The sequence below is a fragment of the Panthera tigris genome, chromosome E2, assembly GCF_018350195.1.
Source record: "Panthera tigris isolate Pti1 chromosome E2, P.tigris_Pti1_mat1.1, whole genome shotgun sequence".
Lineage (NCBI taxonomy): Eukaryota > Metazoa > Chordata > Mammalia > Carnivora > Felidae > Panthera > Panthera tigris.
The window spans coordinates 11,683,972-11,704,122 of NC_056674.1; the positions used below are offsets into that span (position 1 = coordinate 11,683,972).

Consider the following 20,151-nt stretch of genomic DNA (forward strand, 5'->3'; position numbering starts at 1 on the left):
ACCAGACTCCCAAGGCTCAAAAACTCATCTTTATTGGGAATACTCAAAACAAACAACCTGTATCCCCCACCTTCAGGCTTGGGGAAGGAGAGCTGAGGATCTGCACCCTTCTCCCATATATACACTCCAGAATCCGCCTGGAGAAGGTGCCCCCCGTCTTGTGGGGGTTGAGGCAGCTTTACAAGCTGGTGCATGGGAGCCAAGCCCCTTTTCCTCTCCGGACTCGGTTTTCTCATTGTAAAATGGGCTCAGGGGAAACCGGTGCTGCGGAGCTTCTGACCAGCGCTGAACATGTCCCATTCAGAAGGATGAGGAGGTCGGAAGACTGACCAAGGGTGGCCCAAGGGGATGGAGGTGCTGGACATCCTGGTTGGGTTTTCAGGGCTCCTTCTACCTACTTCCCTCCCCGCCCAACGCCTCTCTCCTCCAGCACCTCGGGGCTACGTGGCCTCGGGCCCCGGGGACAGGAGCCCTCCCCCAAATCCGACCTCGCGGTACTGGTTGGGGAACATGTTGCTGCCCACAAGGCTGGCAGTGCCCCCGTCCCCGGGGCCTGGGGCCTGGTATGAGTCCAGTGTCATTGGCTCGGGGCCAGAAGGCTCTCCAACAGTGGGCCCTGCAGCCCCGTTGCCCGTGACAGCGCTGGCGAGTGGCGGCGCCGGGGGCAACATGTCCAGCATGGTGAAGAGTGTGGGGGCTGTGGCGTCATCGTAGGCAAAGCTGTCGTCCAGGAGGTCCGGCCCCCCTGGGGGCTCCAGGCCGGGTAGGGACACGGGGCCAGGGAAGAAGTCTGTATCCGGCAGCAGGGCTGACGGCGGGAGGAACGGGCCTGCAGGGATGAAAAGACCGAAGGAAGCAGGGCAGGCTTCAGGGTCAACTTCTGGCCCGGTTCTAACTCGAATGCCCTGATAGTGCTAAATGCGTTATTACTGTGGCCTCTGTTAATCCCAAGGAGACCCTTGGAGTAGGGACTATCACCATTCTCACTTAATAAGCAAACAGGCAACATAATTCACTCACACATAGCTAGCGAGTTGCGGACCCAGGGTTCAAATCATGCTCCTGCAGTGCTAGGGAGTTTTTCCAAAAAATAAGAAAGCTGAAGAGGCTTTAAAGCCCCTCTGCCCCCCCCCCCATTATAGACACAACCCGAAAAGAAATCCCCGCACATGGGAGACCCAAATGAGGAGTCACCAGTCCCCAAATTGGAAGGTAAAATTATGTGTCATTATAGGAGAGTGTCTCTTTGCAACAAGACAAACCTCACCAGCAAAGGTATATTACGCTTATCTCAGAAAGAGACCCAGGACTACTGGGACTCTATTTCCCAGCCTCGCTTACAGCTTAATGTGGTTATGTGACTAAGTTTTCCTCGCTGGAATGTGGGCATGATGGCTGGAGCTGGGGCAGCCACCTTGGACCATGAGATAGAAACTGTGAGGTGAAAATGGCTGGAGCTTGCTTGGGTCTCTGATGATCATACAGCCTCCAAACCATCCCAGGACTGTCTATCTCTGATTATCTGAGAGAAGACATCAAGTTCTACCTTGTCAAAGCCCCCGTTAATTTGGGCTTTGCTGTGAACGCAGCTAAACATGATCATAACAAATGCAGGTGGCATTCCCGATCTCTGGCAAGTTCCTAAGATCTGAGCATGAACTCTGTGGCAGCCACTGTGCTGTGGGACAGGACCTCACTAAATTCTAAAAGGGACCTTAAGAGGTAGAGTTTCCGTCTGACAGATGAGGTCCCGAGGAGTCACACGGAAGTCTCACCGTGGCTAAATTCGGGCCTCAGAATTCAAACTGCGTCTGATCCCATGAGGCCATGCTCCTGACCATTATACTATCATGCCAGAGCAGCTCTGCCCCAAGGATGAGAGAGGGGGACTTTAGGCACTGGGAAACTGGGGTGATGGAGGAGGCAGATGAATGGCAGGTGGCTAATGAGGAGAGGCTGGCATTGGTGGTTGCTATGGGCGGAGCTCTGGAGCCACTGGTTACCAGGGGCAGTGGGTAGAGGGAGTAACAGGTGACACTTGAAACCTCCAGGGTGGGGCTGGCTGGGTCCAGGTTCAGCTGACTCTGGCTGGGAGCTGGGTGGCTGGGGTACTGGGGGGGTGGGCGGCGTTCTTCCAGCTGGCGGTCAGTGGGTGGGGAGGCTTCTGATGGCAGCCAGATGGGGCTGCGGTTCATGGGAAGTGGAAGCTGGCGTGTGAGTTTAGATGAAGGCAGGGGTCGAACAGGCCAGAGGGTGGCTGGGTTAGAGAGGCTCTCGGTGAGAGTTGGCTGGCCCTGACACCCACCCCCACCTGCCTGCCATCCACTCCCGGCTACCTCCTTCACACAGCGCTTCACCACCAACCTACACAGATGGCCACGTACAGCTCCCCGCCCCATCACAGACCAGGTGGGTGACCTCGGGTAAGACCCCCCCGTCTGCCTCTCTGTCGGGCGCCGTGCGCTGAGCGCGGAGCCTGCTTGGGAGTCTCCCTCTCCCTCTCTTTCCGCCCCTCCCCCACTCGCTCTCACTCTCCCAACATCAATAAATAAACGTTAAAAGGTACATTAAAATCTAAAAGGCCCGTGAGGTAGGCCTATGGTGAAACGCTTCAGAGGAGGCCCTGAAGCTCTGACCAACTTGGCCATGGTCACCCAGCGGGTCAACGGCCCAGCTGAGATCAGAGCCTCCAGACTGTGTCCAGAACTCTTATCCTTTCTACTTCAGGCTGCTGCCTAAGTGGTGAGTTACTGGCCTTGTGGGAGGTGGGGGGGGGGGGCCGGAGGGGGGGGCGCTGAAGAGGCCAGAAGCACCCTCACCCTGCTTCAGAGGGCAGGGACCCACCCGTGCTGTGACCCACCTGAGCCGTGGTTGGGCAGGAAGTGATCCAGGAAGGCCGGCTTTTTCCTCCGCCGTTTGCTCTCGATGCCATGGGGGTCTAAGGGAAGGTGGAGATGAGGAGCCCTGGACCCTCACAGCCCCGCCCCCCCCAGCCTAGGACTTAGCCATCCCCTCCCAGGAACCTGGAGATGGGTGTGGAAAGGGGCATAAGGGACACACCGGAGCTGTTCAGCTCCCCAAGGACGTCCGGCATCCCCCGTTTCCGCTTCTTGTCCACTCCATAGCTGTCTGTTCAGGAGACACCAGGGGCAAGGGAATCCATCAATAATTATAATTAAGCATTAATTACAGACACCGTTTAGGAAGTCCTTGACTTGCTCTAGTTTTTGGCCAACTAATGCAAATAGATGTCCACATCTTAATCAGAATGAAAAACCCAGATCCACTTCTAGCCACACTGGCCTCTTTGTCGTTCCTGGAACATGCCAGGCACAATCCTGCCTCAGGACCTTTGCACTTGCGACTCCAGCTGCTTGACACTATTTCCTGCCTCCCACCACTTCCCTCAAGAATTGCTTAGACATCCTCACGTCCTCAGCCATCCCCTTCTCCAGGAAGGCTTCCCTGATCCCCAGGCTTGGGTCAGATGCCCCCTCGGAGTGACCTGAGTCCCCCGAGCAATTCCATCCCCACTAAAGGACTATGACACTTACAAGGGCAAAGCTGAGGCTACCTTGGTCACTGCTGTGTCCCCAGCACCACCCAGTACAGGGCCAGGCATGAGCCGACGTGCTGAGGGGACAAATAAATACTCCCTAAATGCCATCAGATGGGTAGCATTATTTCCATTTTACATAGGAGGCTGAGGTTGAGAGAGGCCAAGTTCACAAAACCAGTAAGTAGTGGGTCCAGGAGTTGAACCCCAGTCTGTGCGGTCATGAGCCTGCATTTTACTTCTGCCTCTTCCCCTGGCCCCTCTAGGCCAAAGACCTGGTCTCTGGGCAGTGGGTCACCCTGGATTTCTGTGGTTACCATGGTCCCGAGGCAGGTACGTGAAGGGCAGAGGCTCACTGCAGACCCCGTCGGTAAGCCGCTGCAGGAAGACGTTCACGGTCACAGGCTCAGCGATTTCCAGGTCCTCATAGGGCGGTGTCTTGAACACAATGGCGATCTGGCGGTGCACATCGGCCTGGGAGAAGTCTGCCCGGCCTTCCCAGGAGGCCCTGCTGAACACCACCGATATATCCTCTGGCGGGAAAGTGGGGACATCAGCTGAGCCAGGACACTGGCCCACTGGGCCCCCAACACGTTCAGCCTCCCCCCAAATCAATGTTGATGTTTTTCAAGTATTTTTTTAAGTTTTTGCAATTCCAGCTGATTTTTTTTTTTAAATGAGTTCCACGCCCCATGTGGGGCTTGAACTCACGACCCCAAGATCGAGAATCACACGCTCTACCAACCGAACCAGCCAGGTGCCCCCGATATTGATAGTCTTAAGAATAAAACTAATCATCGTGGCAGCTAACCTGTTGAGCACCTACTCGGGTGCTAGTCACTAAGTATCTTAAATATTTTTTATGTATATTATCTCATTTAATCCTTTGAGCAACCTGAGCGGCAGGTAGAATTAATATCCCCACGGTGTCAGAAGCCCCGCAGACCACTGTCAGATTCAGTGATTCACTAAGGGGACCCACAGGACTCAACATATACTCATACTCATGGCTGAGATTTATTACAGCAAGAGGATAATGAGCGTCCTCAGTAGAGGGAAAACATTTTGCCTGGAGTAAAGTCCAGAGGAAACCAGTCACAAGCTTCCAAGAGTCCTCTCCCAGTGGAGTCGCAGAGAACATGCTGATTCCCTCCCCCCCCATAACAAACTGTGACAACACATGTGAAATGCGGTCTCTCAGGGAAGCTCGCTGGAGACCCTGGCACCCCGGAGGTTTTTACTGGGGGCTGGTTCCATAGGCACCGTCTGCCTGGCACATACCAAAATTCCAGACTCCCAGAAGCAAAGCAGGTGTTCAGCACAAACCACATTGTCCGTGCAAACAGTTTAAACAAGTGAGCCACTCCCATCAGTCAGGGAATGGTGGGAGCCCTCTCGACACCCAAGATTCCAAAAGCCAGCCAAGGGTCAGCCCTTGAAGTAGGCCTTTCAAAGGATAATAGTCTCAGATCTACTGTGCCAACTCTCCTACACAGCCACTTTAATTTTTTTTTAATGTTTATTTATTTTGGAGAGAGGGAGGGAGAGAGAGAGAGAGAGAGCACGAGCAGGGAGGGGGCAGAGAGGGAGGGAGACACAATCCGAAGCAGGCTCCAGCCTCTGAGCTGTCAGCACAGAGCCCCAACTCATGAAACTCGAGATCATGACCTGAGCCGGAGTCGGATGCGTGACCGTGACTGACTGAGCCCCCCAGGGGCCCCAAGTATGATTACTTTTATTAGCATTATACAAGGTACTAGCTTCAGGCCTGGCACTCAGAAATTCTCATTAACGCTAACTCTTTGTAGTGTAGTTCTTGGGTAGTTGAGATCCCGTAACATCCCAACACCAGCTCGTTTCAGGGATGAGGAAATGGAGACTCAGGGTGGTGAAGTCACCAACCCAAGACTGGACAGTGAGTGAACGATGGTCAGGACTCACATCTGCCCCTAGTTATTTGCACACACCTGGAACAGTCTCCCTGCTCTTGGTCCCCAGTCCCAGGCCCCTAACAATCTCCTTGGCATTCCTCAGATCTTGGCTCAAATATCACCTCTTCTGGGAAGCCTTCCATGGTGCCCAGACCATGTCTGGTCTTCTTGTTGTTCAGTCTTGGTGCTTTGTCTTCTTCTGTCTTAGCATAACTCACCTTTGGAATTTGTCTTTATTTCCTTATCCCCCCCCTCCCCCCCGCCCCCCACTGAACTGGGAGCCCTGCAAGAGCAGAGCCCGGGGCTGTCTCTGTCACTGCTATGTCCCAACACTGCCTAGCACAAGGGCCCAGCACAGAGAGCCACTCAATCACCATTTGCTCATTCACTCAAAATTTTATAAGAACCTCCCATTCCTGGGGGGGGGGGGGTCACCTGGGGGGCTCAGCCAGTTGAGCGTCCGACTTCGGCTCAGGTCATGATCAGGTTTGGGAGTTCGAGCCGCGTCGGGCTCTGTGCTAACAGCTCAGAGCCTGGAGCTTGCTTCAGATTCTGTGTCTCCTCCTCTCTCTGCCCCTCCTATGCTCATGCTGTCTCTCTCTGTCTCTCAATAATACATAAACGTTAAAAAAAAATTAAGAACCTCCCATTCCTGGGCACAAAAACTTATACATAAATGTTCGATTGGTCATAGTGAGACTTGTAATAACCAAAAGGTGGGGGGAACCTGGGTGGCTCAGTCAGTTAAGTGTCTGACTCTTGATTTCTACTCAGGGTGGTAGGATCGAGCTCTACACCAGAGTCTGCATTGCAGAGCCCGCTTGGGATTCTCTCTCTCCGCCCCTCCCCTGCTCGTGCTTTCTCTCTCTCTAAAAAAAAAAAAAAAAAAAGAAAAGAAAAAGAAAAAAAAAAGTAAGACATCTAGGTTTACAAAAAAAAAAAAAAAAACCCAAAAACTCAAGTGTTTACAAAATAAAACATTTTTTAATTGAAAAACAAGAATAGCCAACCCAAATGTCCACCAACTTATAAATGAATAAACAAATTATATATCTGTGCAGTGGTGTATTCAGTCATAAAAAGGAAGGAAGCACCATACTACCACACAGATGAATCCTGCAAACATTAAGCGAAAGAAGCCAGACATGAAAGGCCATGTGTCGTAAGATTCCATTTATGTGAAATGTCCAGAAGAGAGAAACCTACCAACAGACACTGATTAGTGGTGGCCAGGGCTTAGGGGAGGGAAGAATACAGAGTGACTGCTTATATAATATAATAGACCATGAAAATGTTCTGGAACTAGATAGTGGTGGTGGCACCCCATGATGACTGTATTAAGTGCCACTGAATTGTATACGTTAAAACAGTTAAAAAAAATTTTTTTTTTAAAGAGTAAGGGGCAGCCGGGTGGCCCAGTTGGTTGAGTGTCTGACTTCGGCCCAGGTCATGATCTCATGGTTCGTGAGTTCGAGTCCCACATTAGGCTCCCCGCTATCAGCATGGAGCCGGCTTGAGATCCTCTGTCCCCTCTCTCCCTGCCCCTCCCTCACCTGCATGCGTGCTCTCTCTCTCAAAAATAAATAAACATTGAAACAATTTTTAATTTTAAAGAGTGAAACTTGTGGCAAAAAACAAAAAAAAGTACAATTTTTTTTTTTTTTTTTTTCCTGAGAACGTCATGTGTGCTTGACCCTGGACTGGGTAGTTCTGGGGACACAGCTGCTCACCAAGACAGCCCTAGGTCCTACCCTATACACCCCAATGGAGGAGACAGATGTTAACTATGTAATGACACAGCCTGAGAAAGGATTGAGAAGGATCCCTGAAGCTGTGACAGGCTCTCCCACTCTGCTCCCCACCTGCCCCAATGGCCTTGCTGTTCCTCCAACACCGGGACCTGCTACCACCCCAGGGCCTTTGCACTTGCTGTTTCCTCTGCTGAATCGCTCTTCCCCAGAGAGTCACACAGATCCCTCATGGCTCCCACAACATACCCTAAGAGTGGTCTTCCCTGACCCCACTGAGTAAAATTGTGCCCACAAGCCTTCCAGCCATTCTTCCCTATCTCCTTTCTCAGAATTGTTTTTCTCCAAACACTACTTTGTCACCATCTTCCTGAATTTTTTTTCAACTCTCTTTCTCTATCTTTTTTCTGTTTCCTCCCAGAACGATGATTAGGAGCACAGACCACCTGCATTCAAATCCGGTCTCTACCCGCCTAGCTGTGTGACCTTGTGCAAGTTACTTAACCTTTCTGTGCCTTAGTTTCCTGTCTATAAAAAGAGAGATAATGATTGGATCTACCTCCTAGAACTTTTAGGCAATTAGATGATCTACTGAGTGATACATACAAAATGCTTGTAAGACGGGTGCCTGGGTGGCTCAGTCAGTTAAGCATCCGACTTCAACTCAGGTTATGATCTCATAAGTTCGTGGGTTCGAGCCCCACGTTGGGCTCTGTGCTGACAGCTCCGAGCCTGGAGCCTGCTTCAGATTCTGTGTCTCCTCCCTTTCTCTGCACCTCCCCGGCTTGCCCTCTGTCTTCCTCTCAAAAATAAATAAACATTTAAAAAAAAATCGAAAACAAAAACCAAAGTGCTTGTAAGAGAGCTTGGCATATAGAAAGGGCAAGATAAACGTTAGCTCTTTACTACTGTTGGGGGTGATGCGATGTATAATAGAGTCACATGACAGAAAACGCAAAGGATACAGAAAAGACATATATGGTAAGAGGGAAAGCTCTCCCCAGCCAGGCAATGCGGCGGGCACCTGTTTTTTATGAAACCCTCTCTTTGAAAAAGGGACACTTGAACAGACACGAATGAAGCGGGGGAGATATTTCTCCCCCTCTCCATTTTCCTCCTCCTGTAGCCCTAGCCCAGCCGTCATAAAGCATTTATTTATGCAACTCCAGGATGTTAATATCAGAGTCCCCCCCGTCCCCACCGCAGCTCCTGGGGGCCGGCACTGCCTGGCCTGAGCCAGCACATAAGGCTCTCCATCTTTGCTCATGAATGAGCGAGTGAGCGGCTCCGTGAGCGAACGGACCAGTCAGCTGTTTCACTCGGGCTCCACAACCAGAGTTCTGGATCCTTCGACTCCGCCGCCCCCAGTCGACCAGCTCCTCCTCACCCAATCACCCTCCCAGCTCCCTGGCTACCCCAGCAAAGCCAGCAGACCCCACGCCCCGTCCCGGGCCGCTGTCCCAGGTCCCTCACCTTTCTGCACCTTGTCGCACAGCAGATAGAGCTCCTCGCCCCCCGTGCACGGCCCGCTCTCCTTGTTAATTCGGCAAATCCGCAGCTCTGACGTGTTTGTGGACTCTGGGACAGAGCGAGGGGAAGAGGGATGGAAGCAAAGATGAGAATTCGGTCATCCAACCCTTAGCAGGTACCCCGTGGGTGCCCACCCTGGGCCAGGCCAAGATGGAAACGGAGAAGCCAGCTGGCCTGATCCCCCTGGAACCCGTGGTCCAGGGAGAAGAAGAAGATGCTCAGACGGAAGGGTGGATGGAGAGTCGCGAGTCCTCCAGGCTGAGGCCCAGTGAGTGTCCAGCCGAAAGGGAGGCTGTCAGACCTCAGAGGAGAGTCGGCCAGGTCAGGGGTCAGAGACCATTCTGAGAGGAGGATTCGTGGTCTGAGATCTGTAGTGGACACCCTCGTCTTGCCTGTCTAGCAGCAGCCCCTCAATTTTTCTTGAAGATAACAGCCCCCACCCCCATCTCAGTCAAGTGTGCACCTGTTTTGGGGGGCTGAAGCCACTCCCTAGCTCAGCAGTGATCACATGCCCAAACCTGGCCAATGAAAGCACTGCCTCCCTCTGGCCACAGCTGATTGGTCAGAGAGGAACACATGACCGAAGCCAGGCCAATGAGAGCAAGCCCCGAGAATCCAACCAAAAACACTGGGTAAGAGAAGCTCTCTTTGGGCACAGGGGAGAGGTTCCAAGCTGGTAGGATACAAGGCTAGGGCTGCATACAGTCATTTTGCCCCACCATGGGAGGACCCTGCCAAAAATGACTCTAAAGTGGAGGAAATAGAACTTAGAGTTGGAAAGAGATCCCTAATGGTACCGCTGAGCACCTGGATTCAGCCAGACCTGAAGCACTTTAGGTGCTGGACCTTGTTAATTAATGGAACAAACAGATTCTTCAGCCCATTTGAGTTGGAATCCTATCACTTGCACCCACAAAAGCCTTGGCTGAATTAATATCCCTCCCATTTGGGGGCACCTGGGTGGATCAGTCACTTAAGCAGCTGACTCTTGGTTTTGGCTCAGGTTGCGATCTCACGGTTTGTGAAATCGAGTCCCGAACCGGGCTTTGCACTGACAGCATGGAGCCTGTTTGGGATTCTCTCTCTGCCCCTCCCTCTCTCTGTCTCAAAATAAATAAACTTAAAAAAAAAATCCCTCCTCATTTTGATGCTTGTGGCAGTCACTGTAGGCTGCTAAAACCTAACAGCCATTCCCATTCTCCTCTTCCATACCTATATTGCTCTGTAGAGGATGGAAACCTAAATACTTGCCTTCCCAGACTCCCTTGCAACTAGGGGCAGCGATGAGACCAAATTATGGCCAATGATACATAAACAGAAGTCTACCGGGGGATTCTGGGGAATCTACTGTTTTCTGTATAAAAGAAAAAAGTATTATTACTCGTGCTGCCTCTTTCCTAGAACTGCCTAGTACAGTGGTTCAGGTTGTGCATTCTACAATACTAAGAGCCCTCGTTTCATAGGCTACCTAATAAATGCTGGCCACTGCAACTGGGCAGTGTACAGCCTGCACACCGTACAGGGTGACACTGCCCATCGTGCCTTGAACACAGACATGATATCTGGAGCCGTGGCAGCCAGCTCATGACCAAGGGCATCACAGAGCTGAACCAGGGCCCTAATATTGCCAAGCAGCCGAATCAGCACGGACAGACTTAATAACGAGACAAATGAAAATAGAGAACACCCTTGGCTTGTTTGTTCAAGCCATCGAATGTGGGGCTTTCCAGTATCCGTGGCCAACAACGATCCTAATAGGCACACCCCAGACTCACTCTTGTCATAGACGGGCTCAGAGAGCACGGGGTCCATCCGGCGCATCTGTCCCTGCTGGTCCCTATATGAGGCCTGGAAGCAAATCCTCACGACATTCATGTCTACCTCTTGATGGTTCTTCAGGGACCCAGCTGTAGGAGAGAGATGGGAAGGCTGAGGGTGGGGGGTGGAGACTCTGGTGGGAAGATGGTGAGAGGGTAGGGACTGGGGGCTGGGGAGACAGCGGATACCGGAGAAGGTGAGGTAAGGGGACCGGGTGGCAGAGAGGGCGAGGCGTCCAGGAGGACAAGCCAATCGGACTAGTTTCAGGCACTCACCATTGTAGGGGTCGATGCCCAGCTGAATCTTCCGCTCAATGGCGGCTTCAATCTCCTTCTTCCTCACACACTGGATGCCCAGATTGTTAAAGCTGAACGGGGAGAGGGAAGGAATGGGTGAAGGGAGGTACTCATGAATAGGCAGGTAGAGACCTAACCCAGAGGAGGACTCCGGCAGATGCTGCCTTGGGGCTCAGAGTCTCAGGGTGCCCAGCATCAGGAGGGCCCTAAGGGTTTAAACCCCTCAGGAGCATTGGGGATTCTCGAGAGCACCTGGAAACGCACCTGTCTTTCCCATATGAAAACACCGGCCAACCCCATTTATGGTAGGAACACTGCAAATTATGGGGCACCCGGGTGGCTCACTCGGTTGAGCATCCGACTTCAGCTCGGGTCATGATCTCGCAGCTCGTGAGTTCGAGCCCCACATCGGGCTCGCTGCTGTCGGCCTGTCCGCGCAGAGCCCGCTTCAGATCCTCCGTCCCCCTCTCTCCGCCCCTCCCCTGCTTGCGCTCTCTCAAAGATAAATATTAAAAAAAAAAAAAAAAAAGTGGGGCGCCTGGGTGGCTCAGTCGGTTAAGCGTCCGACTTGGGCTCAGGTCACGGTCTCACGGTCCGTGAGTTCGAGCCCCGTGTCGGGCTCTGTGCTGACAGCTCAGAGCCTGGAGCCTGTTTCAGATTCTGTGTCTCCCTCTCTCTCTGCCCCTCCCCCGCTCATGCTCTGTCTCTCTCTGTCTCAAAAATAAATAAACGTTAAAAAAAATTAAAAAAAAAAGAACACTACAAATTAAAACCGACATGATGCCAATGTAGAAAAAAAACTCATCGTCGGGGACTTGCTTAATTAATTGTGAACGGCTGTACATCAGAATTCTATGCAGCCAGGAAAAAGGATAGGGCAGCTCTAGATGCTTATAGGAGTGATCTCCAAGATGTACTGGAACATAAAAAGGAGGTACAAACGTCTGCTACTTGTAAGGGGAGAAAAAACGAAAGTACGTGTAATATATTTTTAACCGCCTCTAGGAAGGGACGCTGATAGCTGAAGGACACTGATAGCTGGGAGGAAGTTTATTTTTCACTGTAGAATCTTTTTGTACCTTTTAATTTTTATTTCTTGTAAATTATAAAGGGAAAGAAGGAATGATCCTTGCAGTTAAGTGGGGTCGGGAGTCGAATCCCAGCTTTGCCATCAGCTATCTGGGCTCCTTCACCTCTCCGTGCCTCAGTTTCCACCTCTACAAAATGGGGATAAATATAATGTGTGTGAATGGGCGTGCAGCAGGGGGGCCAGGCCTAGGTAAGCCCCTCCACCACCCCCGGGCCTGGCCTCAGTCTCCCCGTCTAGGAAATGCAGTGGGAACAATCTGGCCAAGCGGCCCCTTTTGCTAAGGTTTCCCTGGGCAATCTTCAGCCCCTCTATTTCTCTGGTGCCTGAGGGGCAGGGTTAGGGGTCAGGGGTCAAGTACCTGTGCCGGGGGCTGACATGAGGCCGGAGCCTCACCCTGCAGACGCCGTCGGTGCAGTCTTTCCCCACGAGGCTGTGGGGGTGGACTCGGTGAGGCCAATCCTTCCACACCAGGCAGGCGGTCACCTCCACCTCCCGAAGCCCTCCACAATCCCGGAGCTGCAGGGAGACAGGTGCACTTTTGGGGTCCCATCGCAGACACCTGCACTCATCCAAACTCCCTGGGGCCTCCTCTGGTAACTCCCCAACCCTCTCCCCCCACAGGATGACGGAAGGGCGTTTGCTTAAGACCCCTCTGGGATCCTGAGCCAGAGGCTTCCGACTGGTGACCTGGGGGCCTCATCACATGATAGCTGCCCTCCAGATGTCCCTTCTTTGGCCACTGTGAGTTTTAGAAACTTGGATGCACACAGGGTCTCCAAGTATGGCCCACAGAGAACTTACTAATGACCAGAGGAAAAAAGCACCTTCGCAGGGGAAACGCCACTGGGCGCCGTGTAAATCAGGTGGCCAAGGTCAACATCACCAATACTGGGCCAAAATGACTTGGGTACCCTGATGGGGTACACTGGGAAGGCACAACATCGCTGCTGTGACAGCTTTCCAGAAGCACATCACCTGAATCTCACCGTGATTCCTCAAACGAGCCCAAATGGTGGTTCATCAGGTCAAAAAAAAAAAATCAGTGTTGTGAAAGAATAAAAAGATGGGCATCGCGGGTCGCCTGGGTGGCTCAGTCGGTTGGGCGTCTGACTTCGGCTCGGGTCATGATCTCGCGGCCTGTGAGTTCGAGCCCCGCGTCCGGCTCTGTGCTAACAGCTCAGAGCCTGGAGCCTGTTTCAGATTCTGTGTCTTCCTCTCTCTCTGACCCTCCCCCACTCTCATCTCTGTCTCTCCCTGTCTCAAAAATAAATAAACATTACAATTAAAAAAAAAAAAAAAGAAAGAAAAAGAAAAAAAAAGATGGGCATCGCATTTGGGTGATAATCGAACAAATAACATATACGGACCTGGCTGGTAATTACACACTGGTGTATGTATGTGAAAATGCATAGAGCTGCACACACAAGAGTCGATCAACTGCAACTTGATTTGAAAAAAAAAAAAAAAGGAGAGGGGGCGTCTGGGTGGCTCAGTAGGTTGAGCGTCTTGAGTCTCGATTTCGGCTCAGGTCCTGAAACCAGGGTCGTGGGATGGAGCCCTGTGTCAGGCTCCGTGCTGAGCGTGGAGCCTGCTTGAGATTCTCTCTCTCTCTCTCTCTCTCTCTCTCTCTCTCTCTCTGCCCCTCTCCCCTGCTCACGCTCTCTCTCTCAAATTAAAAAAAAAAAGAGAGAGAGAGACCAGAGAGACATGACAAGCAAATGCAATCTATAACATATGATCCTTAACTGGATCCTGGATGCAGGAGGCAGAAACGATGATAAAACACATCTTGGGGACAAGCGGGAGACGTAATACATCGGACGATATAATGGGATATTGTTAATTTTCCCAGGGAAGCTAATGATATTGTTAATGTCGCCATGCGGGAGTTTAGTCTATTTGCAGGAGGTGCCGGCTGAAGTATCCCGAGGTGAAGTAACTTAATATCTACAATGTGCATGCACATAGTTTAGCACAAACAGTGTGTGTGTTTGCGTGTATGGAGAAGAGTGGCAGATACAGGGAATGTGGCCCAATGTCAACGGGCAAATACGAGTTAAGGGCACACAGGCGCTCCCTGGACTAGTCTTTCCATTTTCCTGTAATTAAAAAATGTTTCAGGGGCACCTGGGTGGCTCATAAGCTTGTGGGTTCGAGCCCCGCGTCGGGCTCTGTGCTGACGGCTCAGAGCCTGGAGCCTGCTTCCGATTCTGTGTCTCCCTCTCTCTCTCTGCCCCACCCCCCGCTCACGCTCCGTCTCTGTCTCTCTCTCAAAAATAAACATTAAACAACTTTTTTAACAAGTTTCATCCAAACTCATCAAAATGTGTGCATTAAATATGCACAATTTTGCATATATAAATTATACCTCAATAAAAACTTTTTTAAACTACAAAAAAAGACTAAAATAATTTTTGTTCCAATCTGGGGAAACCAAAAATTTGGTGCCTGCATTTCAAAAGCATGAAACATCATGCTATGCCAGATTTCCAGATTCCCTTTAAAGAAAATGGACATTAAGGCAACTGGGGCCGGAATTCCTGTTCAGCAGCCACATGGCAGGGAGGAAGTTTATTTTTCACCGTAGAATCTAGCAGATAGAAACCAGCTCTTCAGATGTCACCCAGACCCACCTGGTTTTCCTGAGTCACCCGTAGGGCCCTGCTAACATCAAAGACCCTGTAAAGCCTGCTCTGAACTTCTAAAAAAATTTTTTTAGTAACTTTTTTTTAAATGTTTATTTTTGAGAAAGAGAGAGCAAGGCAGGGGCAGGAGAGAGGGAGACCCAGAATCCAAAGCAGGCTCCAGGCTCTGAGCTGTCGGCACAGAGCCCAAAGCGGGCTCGAACTCACAGACTGTGAGATCATGACCTGAGCCGAAGTCGGAGGCTCAACTGACTCAGCCACCCAGACCCCCTGAGCTCTGAACTTCTAAAGCCCTTCCCTATAAAAGACCAGGAAAGAGTGTGTCTCTGTGGGGGAGTACTGCCCTCTAGGGGGTGTTTGGGATATTGGGGGGTGATATGGGTTGACTGGGTAATGGGGACCCACGGCAGGCGGTAGCCAGAGCCAGATGTGCTCCACCGCCTGCAAAACCAGGGACAGTCCAACACAAGTCCTGCAAGATTTTGATCATCCCGCCAACATTCACATCGGTGACAAACCTGTTTGAAATAATCACAGCCAGAATCTAGCTGTTTTACATATACAGTCCTTTTTCCCATAACTTAAAAATACGCTGAAGTTTGAGGGCGCCTGCGTGGCTTAACTGATTGAACGTCTGACTTCGGCTCAGGTCATGATCTCGTGGTTCGTGAGTTCGAGCCCCGCGTCAGGCTCTGTGCTGACAGCTCAGAGCCTGGAGCCTGCTTGGGATTCTGTGTCTCCCCCTCTCTCTGCCCTTCCCCCACCTGCGCTCAGTCTCTCTCTCTCTCTCTCTTTCTCAAAAATAAACACACATTAAAAAAAAAATTATACTGAATTTTCAAGGACCGCGGCCACCATGTTAACTGAGGGAAGACCGGATTTTGTTTTAGACTAAGGGTTGTTTGCCACTTTGGAAGATCCCATCACCAGCTGCAACCCTGGCCAAATGGCGTTTAATTCGCTAACTCCACCTGACTGGGTCAGGCTGCCGATGGGGCCACTGCATTAGTGAGGTCTCAAGCCACTGCCACCTTCATTAGGATTCCCTGGGGCTGTGCCTGAACATTTACATATTGAAATGAAGGTGCTTATTATGCTGTTTATTTTCCTTTTATTTCTCCTTCATATTAAAGTTACGGCATTATGGATTTGGGGGGTGATTATGAGTAGAGAGACGTAATATTGCATATAAATTTCACTGAGTCAGATGGGGTTAAAGCTATTCATTTAACCAGCTCCCCACCATAATATTAGGAGATCCAGAAAACCTCAGAGTCAACGGTCTGGGGATTCAGGAGAACTGCAGGGCTGGAAACTTCTAAGATGTCACACGAGGCCTTGGAATAAATCAGAGCTGGTACCAAATCCAGGCTCCGTTGCTGGCCATCTGCATGATAAACCTGTCTATCCTGCCTTTATCTACAAAATGGATATTAGTAAGCACCTGGCACACAGGAGTGCTTAGTAATTACTACCGTCAACTTGCTGTGTGCCCCCGAGCAAGTAACTTCCCCTCTCTGAGCCTCAGTTTCCTCCTCCAAAAGATGGGACTAAAAATCCTGAGTCCAGATTCAGAGCCAGGTGGTCCCCTGTTGTGGGGTTTTTACTGTGCTAACTCTTTGAAAATCAAAACAAACACCAAGCCAGAAAAACTGCCTGGAAAGACCTAGAAAGAAAGGGTTGGGGAAAACACAGCGTCCAAGCATCACCCCACAGGTAAGTTACTAATTACAAAGGAAGGCTGTACCTTTACAACGAAACGGCCTGCTGGTCCCTAGCTGGTATGGGCCAAGGGCATCCCCCTGCGACTCATATGTTGAAGCCCTAACCCTCAGTGCCTCAGGATGTGACTGTATCTGGGGACAAGAGTCTTTCAAGAGGTGATTAAGTTAATGAGGCCGCTAGGATGCGTTCTGATCCAATCTGCCCAATGTCCTTATAAGAAGAGGTGATTTAGGGGCACCTGGGTGGCTCACTCAGTTAAGCTTCCAACTCTTGATTTCGGCTCAGCTCATGATCTCATGGTACATGAGTTCCAGCCCCGTGTCAGGCTCTGTGCTGAAGCGAGGAACCTGCTTGGGATTCTCTCTCTCCTTCTCTCTCTGCCCCTCCCCCATGCTCTCTCTCAAAAAAAAAATTTTAAAAAGAGGTACTTTGGACACGCAAAGAGACACCAGAGGAGTGAGGACACAGAAAGGGAAGCCGTCTGCAAGCCAAGGAGAGAGACCTTAGAGGAAACCAAATCTGCTGGCACCTTGATCTTGGACCTCCAGCCTCCAGAGCCATGAGGACAATACATTTCTGTTGTTCAAGCCACCCAGTCTGTGGGATTTTGTAATGGCAGCCTGGGCAGGCAAATATACCTCCCCACAGGGTCTGACTCAACATCACTGACATGGGGACAGACTGCCACCCCGTGTCTCCTGATGTGAGACTGATGTGAGCCACAGCATCACCAGTGGGGTATTCCCACCAAAACATACAGCCTGATCTCCTCTGGAAACGCTCAACAAGCACAGAATGCGGGACATTCGACGAAACAGCTGTCCTGTCCCCGCCCCCCAAGTGTCCACACCCTAAAGCATGAAGTCAGACTGAGAAGCTAAACTCAGGTCAAAAGACACTAGAGGCAGAGGCGCCTGGGTGGCTTAGTCGGTTAAGCCTTCGACTTTGGCTCAGGTCATGATCTCACGGTTGGTGAGTTCGAGCCCCGCACTCGGCTCTCTGCTGTCAGCACAGAGCTCGCTGCGGATCCTCTGTCCCTCTTGTTGCCCATCCCCCCACGCTCAAAAATAAACATTAAAAAGACACTAAGGCCATCCGTCTTAGTCTGTCCGGGCTGCTACAACAGAACACGTGAACTGGACGGCATCTAAGCAACAGCAATTTATTTCTCACTGTTCTGGAGGGGGCCAGCATGGTCAGGCTCTGGGGAGGCCCGTCTTCCAGCCCTGACTTCCCTCAATGTCATCCTCACCTGGTGGGAGGGGCCGGCAAGCTCTCTGGAGTCTCTTACAAAATCATCAACCCCACTCACGAGAGCTCTGCTCCCATAACCTCAGCACTTCACAAGGGCCCTACCTTCTTCTCTCTCCACAAAGACTCTACCTTCTAATACCATCACACTGGGGACTAGGATTGCAACGGATGTAGTTTAGGGGGACACAAACATTCAGACCATAGCAAGTCCTGTCAGTTAAATGCAGCACGTGATCCTGGACTGAATATTAAACAAGTGAACAAAAACAAGAGCTATCAAGAATATTTGGGGGACACCAGGCTGGCTCCGTGGGGGGAGCACGTGACTCTTGATCTCAAGGTTGTGAGTTCAAGCCCCACATTGGGTGAGGAGAGTACTTCAAAATAAAATCCTCAAAAAGAAAAAAGAACAGGGATGCCCTGGTGGCTCAGTCGGTTGAGCACCCAACTTCAACTCAGGTCATGATCTCATGGTTCGTGGGTTCGAGCCCCACATCAGGTCTCTCTCATAAAAGAAAGAAAGAAAGAAAGAAAGAAAGAAAGAAAGAAAGAAAGGGAGGAAAAAAGAAAGAAAAACAACATTTAGGGGATAATTAGAATATGGACTTAATATTAGATAATACCCTTGGAGGAAAATTAAGTTTCTAGAGCATGATGATGATATTATGATTATATGGGTACTACATTGTAGGAAAACATCCTTGTGCTTGAGGGATATACACTGAAACATTATGGGTGGAGTCTATCTCCAACTTACTTTTAAATCTCCCTCTCTAAATGTCTATCTAAAGGGAGAGAAAGACATAAAGCAAATAAGGCAAAAGTCACGTTCACTGCAATGTTCTTGTCTATCGTATGTAGGTTTTTAATTTTTCAAAAGAAAAAGTTGAGACATAAAGTTGAAAAAAAAATACCCTGACAATTGGAAAAATAGACAAAATCTTTAAAGATAAATAAGGCGTTACAAAAATATCCCTCTATGCCCTGTGCTTGCCCCATTCCTGAAAATCCGGTGATGGAATGTACATTTCAAAGTAAACCGTTCTTTCCACCAGAATGTTCCGCCCTGGATGCTGCTTTTGGCCACAATGTCTGGAACCAAATCAAATAACAACTACCTAGCTGAGTAAAGGGAGCCTCCACTAGGGGAGTGAGTGGTGGGGAGCTCCAACTCCATTCAGAAGCACCGGACTAACCTCAATTCACACAGCTGGTAAGATTCAAACCCACGTCTTTCTGACTCTAGAATCTGAATTTGTAACCACTATGTTGACTGCTTCCTGCAGGGTGGAGGAAGGACAGGGTTGCTCTGTTAATCACCTAAATAAACCTATGAATATAAATTCCCGTACTTTGTGGGAGAGGGGGAGGGAAGGAAGCAGGAGACCTCGTGTGAAGGAGTTTGGACCTGGGGCAGAAGTGGGCTAAGGCCTCATGGGTCTCCAGGCGGGAGGAACAGCATGGGCAAAGTCCTAGTGGCTGGAGGGTGGCCAGTGAGGAGGGGCTGGGTGGGAATGGGCAGCAGGAGCCAGAGGGTGAGAGCCTTAGAGGCTCAGGGAGGAGATTAGGCTTCCTCCTGGGGGCACTGGGGAGCCAAGAAAGGGCTGTGAGCAAGGGCAAAGAGCAGACGTGCAACTTAACAGGGCCCTTCTGGCTGCCTGGTCGGGGGAAATTCGGAGGACTCTGGGCGCTGGCGGCCATGCAACCCGGGGCTGGTGCAGTGATTCACCCACAACTCAGGTTCAATAAACACTTCGACAAAGATCCGGAAGCACATGAGGGCTCTGTACTGGGGAGATGCAAGGAACCATGCCTCTCCGACGCCAGTTGGGAGAAATGGTCATGGGCACAACCTCACGGAGGGCAATTTGCCTACCAAATTACCTTAGACCAACCAGCAAGGTCCACTTCCAGGAGCGACATGAAGGAAAGAACAGACGAACCGAGTCATTCTCTACAGCGTTGCTTATAATAGGAGATGGGAAACAACCCCAATACCCACCAGGAGAGAATCCGCACGGTAAATTATCCCCCATCCACGCATGTTAATACAAATCTTTGATGTTTGAAAGTTTTGAGGCATGTGCTTTAAAACTTTAAAACAGAGGCACTTTTAAACAGGTTTGAAACGGGTAGCTCTGGGGCGCCCGGGTGGCTCAGTCGGTTAAGCGTCTGACTTTGGCTCAGGTCATGACCTCACAGTTTGTGAGTTCGAGCCCCGCATCCGGCTCTGGGCTGACAGCTCGGAGCCTGGAGCCTGCTTTGGATTCTGTGTCTCCCTCTCTCTCTGACCCTCCCCCACTCACACTCTGTCTCTGTCTCTGTCTCTCCCCCGAGAATAAGTAAACATTAAAAAAAAAAAATCTTGAAACAGGTAGCTCAGGGGGTTAAGCATTAGACCTGGGCTCAGGTCACATGATCTCACGATTTGATTCACGCATGGGAGCCCTGCAAGGGGTGAGTTCCAGCCCCACACTGAGTGAGCTCGAGCCCCGCTTCCGGTGAACACAAGCCCTCTCTTTCGGTGAGCTCTGCTTCTCTCTCTCTCTCTCTCTCTC

At 50.7% G+C, this 20,151-nt stretch overlaps 1 protein-coding gene across 5 annotated transcripts in view; it reads right to left on the bottom strand.

Moving 5' to 3' along the window:
• Nucleotides 1-10: 10 nt before the first annotated feature.
• Nucleotides 11-20,151, bottom strand: part of RELB (RELB proto-oncogene, NF-kB subunit) — a 27,993-nt gene continuing 7,852 nt past the window's right edge. For all 5 annotated transcript variants that reach the window (XM_042968839.1, XM_042968838.1, XM_042968837.1 and 2 more), the window contains 8 exons: nt 12,328-12,485; nt 10,859-10,950; nt 10,541-10,672; nt 8,709-8,813; nt 3,874-4,089; nt 3,061-3,129; nt 2,861-2,938; nt 11-829 (listed from right to left, as the gene is read on the bottom strand). In XM_042968839.1, the coding sequence (XP_042824773.1) occupies nt 441-829; nt 2,861-2,938; nt 3,061-3,129; nt 3,874-4,089; nt 8,709-8,813; nt 10,541-10,672; nt 10,859-10,950; nt 12,328-12,485 (1,239 nt within the window). In that variant the 3' untranslated portion in view covers nt 11-440. The remainder of the gene's footprint in view (nt 830-2,860; nt 2,939-3,060; nt 3,130-3,873; nt 4,090-8,708; nt 8,814-10,540; nt 10,673-10,858; nt 10,951-12,327; nt 12,486-20,151) is intronic.